The 2,352-nt window shown below is 44.6% G+C and overlaps 1 protein-coding gene across 4 annotated transcripts in view; it reads right to left on the reverse strand.

The window, feature by feature from the left end:
• ICE1 (interactor of little elongation complex ELL subunit 1) overlaps positions 1-2,352 on the reverse strand; it is an 84,288-nt gene that overhangs the window by 34,695 nt on the left and 47,241 nt on the right. For 2 of the 4 annotated variants that reach the window (XM_019509131.1, XM_019509134.1), the window contains exons 11-12: positions 1,490-1,579; positions 1,353-1,412 (exon numbers count right to left, since the gene is read on the reverse strand). In XM_019509131.1, the coding sequence (XP_019364676.1) occupies positions 1,353-1,412; positions 1,490-1,579 (150 nt within the window). The remainder of the gene's footprint in view (positions 1-1,352; positions 1,413-1,489; positions 1,580-2,352) is intronic. The other 2 variants (XM_019509132.1, XM_019509133.1) reach the window with 2 other exon arrangements.

Here is a 2,352-nt window from a genome sequence, read left to right on the forward strand (position 1 = left end):
AAAAAAAAAAAAAAAAAAAAAAAAAAAAGCTGGCTCAGGCTCTTAGGACATAAAGAATTGTGGATTTATGTGACATTTCATGTCAGACTTCACCCCTGCCTTCTCAAAGGTTTCAAATGTCTGCCTACTCGCCCACTAAACATAAGGATACATCTCACATCCACAAAATCCTGTAAGTAGAAGCCAGATAGTTATCTGTGTCTGGGTGATTCACAACCCACTTCATTTGTAATGAGTTGCTGAATTAAGGATGATCCACTCATCTGATTGATGGGGCATTCATTTTAAAGGGTACCTCTTCCTCATTAAATTAAAAATTCCAGTAGGTGTTATGTTTCATTACAGGGCTGTCCAATGGGCAGCCGGCAAGTACTTACTGTGTGGCATCCCTGATCCTACCCAGCCACCACTCCCCGTGTCCCTTCAGCTGTTCCAGCAGCCAGGGTCTCTAGGCTCCTCCCTCAGATTCTGCTTCCTGCTCCTGCCCAGGTGGTATAGTAGCATAGCCCATGGCACCAAAGGAGACCACAACATGGTTCAGTGAAGAAGCTGAGGTGCATTTCACCCACATGTGATGTGCAGGATGGGGCCGAGGGGACAACCCAGAACCTCATGGCTCACGCTAGCATGGTCCTCACTGGTGCAGAACACACAACTCCCAGCTGTTTAGAAGGTGGATAGCCCTGTCATAATATACCTATGCAGAATTTGTTTTAAATGTATATGTACTAAAGGCAGAAGTTAAACTTTCAAAGGTCCTGATTTTTAAACCAAGGGCTTGAATTCTAAACCTCAACCATGCACTTGTATTCTCTGCAAAAATTAGTCCAATACATAATTTTAACATGTTAACAGGCAAATGTACATTGGTACAACTGTCTGCAATGATTTTTTCCCCAACAATGTTAACATCTAGGTACAGCAAAAGTTCTGTTATGCGGCATCCCCCAGGAATGGGGGATGCCCGTTAATCAAATGTGCACCATCTGGTGCATTCCCTGGTGTCACTGGGGGGGCAGGGAAGGGGGCCCCCGCACAGGCTACTTTGCTCTAGGTCGTAAGCTTAAGAAGTGAAGGAGAACTCAGCTTGCGGTGGCGAAACCGGAAGTGGGATGTCCAGTTTCACTTTTCATGCGTCCCATGGATACCGGTTAGTGGAGCTTTCCAGTTGATAAAGTGCTGGATAATACAGCTTTTGCTGTACTAGATATGAGTAAAAAAAACTTCAAAACAAAAAGATACCAGTGTGAGAATGATACTATCTAATCGGTAATATTTCAGAGGTATTAAAATTCCACTTAGCACCAATTAATATATTTATAGTAAATACAATGAAATCTATTGCAATATACCTTGTCTGAAGGACTTGCTTATTTTTTCTGGAGTTCTTGAGTGATCCTGAACAGATGCTGCTAGAAAAAAAAGAATAATAATTGCTCTCAATCAGTAAAAAAGAAAAACACTTCAAAGACTTTGAGTTCCAACTCACCCAAGATATAATCATTGTCTTGGTTCTGTCTTTTTCCTGCTGCACTGTCAATACACACCCAGAGCTCTTCCAGCAACTGTTTTATTTTTTCTATTAAAAGGGAAGACAAGTTATGTTTAATAGCTTTATCTTCGTGAGTTATCAATATCATTCTTGTTTTAATCCAGTATATACATCTGGCAACAGTAAAATGAGGAATAGCAGACTCTACCATCAGCTAGAACAGGGGTGCTCAACCCATGGCTTGCAGGCCAGATCCAGTCCCCAGCACCATGTAATACAGCCTGTGGGGCTCTCCATGGATGACGTAAAGAGCCCTGCTAGCTGTGGCAGCGTGTGCCTGATCAAGCCTGCATGGTGGTGCCATTTCTGGCTGGGTGGAAGTACCATGGAGCCTGATCCTGACATGCAGGACCCGATCTGATCTCATGGCATTCTTCTGACACGGGGCAGGCAATTATTTGGGCAGAGTTTTGGCAAGCTGTCAAGGGCCAGATGGGTAGCCCTGCCCCCGTGGTTGCCAGCTTGGAACCAGAAGTCCTGCCACCTAACCCGACCCTTTACCACCAGAAGTCCCTCCCCCTGCCCCCCCGAAGTACTTCTTTCAGCAAGGGGCATTGCCATCTCAGAACCACAAAAATACCAAATTATATTCTAAACATCAAGCATCTACAACATTAATTAACTTGATTTTTAAAAAGTATTTTTGTCCTGATTTACATGCATTTGTGTAGTGTGCAATCACCTCCGTGTAAAATAGCTTAAAATGAGGTCTTATCTTTTGTATATTGTGAGGGTGTGGGGGGGGGGGGGGGGGGGGGGGGGGGGGGGGGGGGGGGGGGGGGGGGGGTGTGGGGGGGGAT

This window comes from Gavialis gangeticus, unplaced genomic scaffold, assembly GCF_001723915.1.
Source record: "Gavialis gangeticus isolate Ggan-Ray unplaced genomic scaffold, GavGan_comp1, whole genome shotgun sequence".
Taxonomy (NCBI): Eukaryota; Metazoa; Chordata; order Crocodylia; family Gavialidae; genus Gavialis; species Gavialis gangeticus.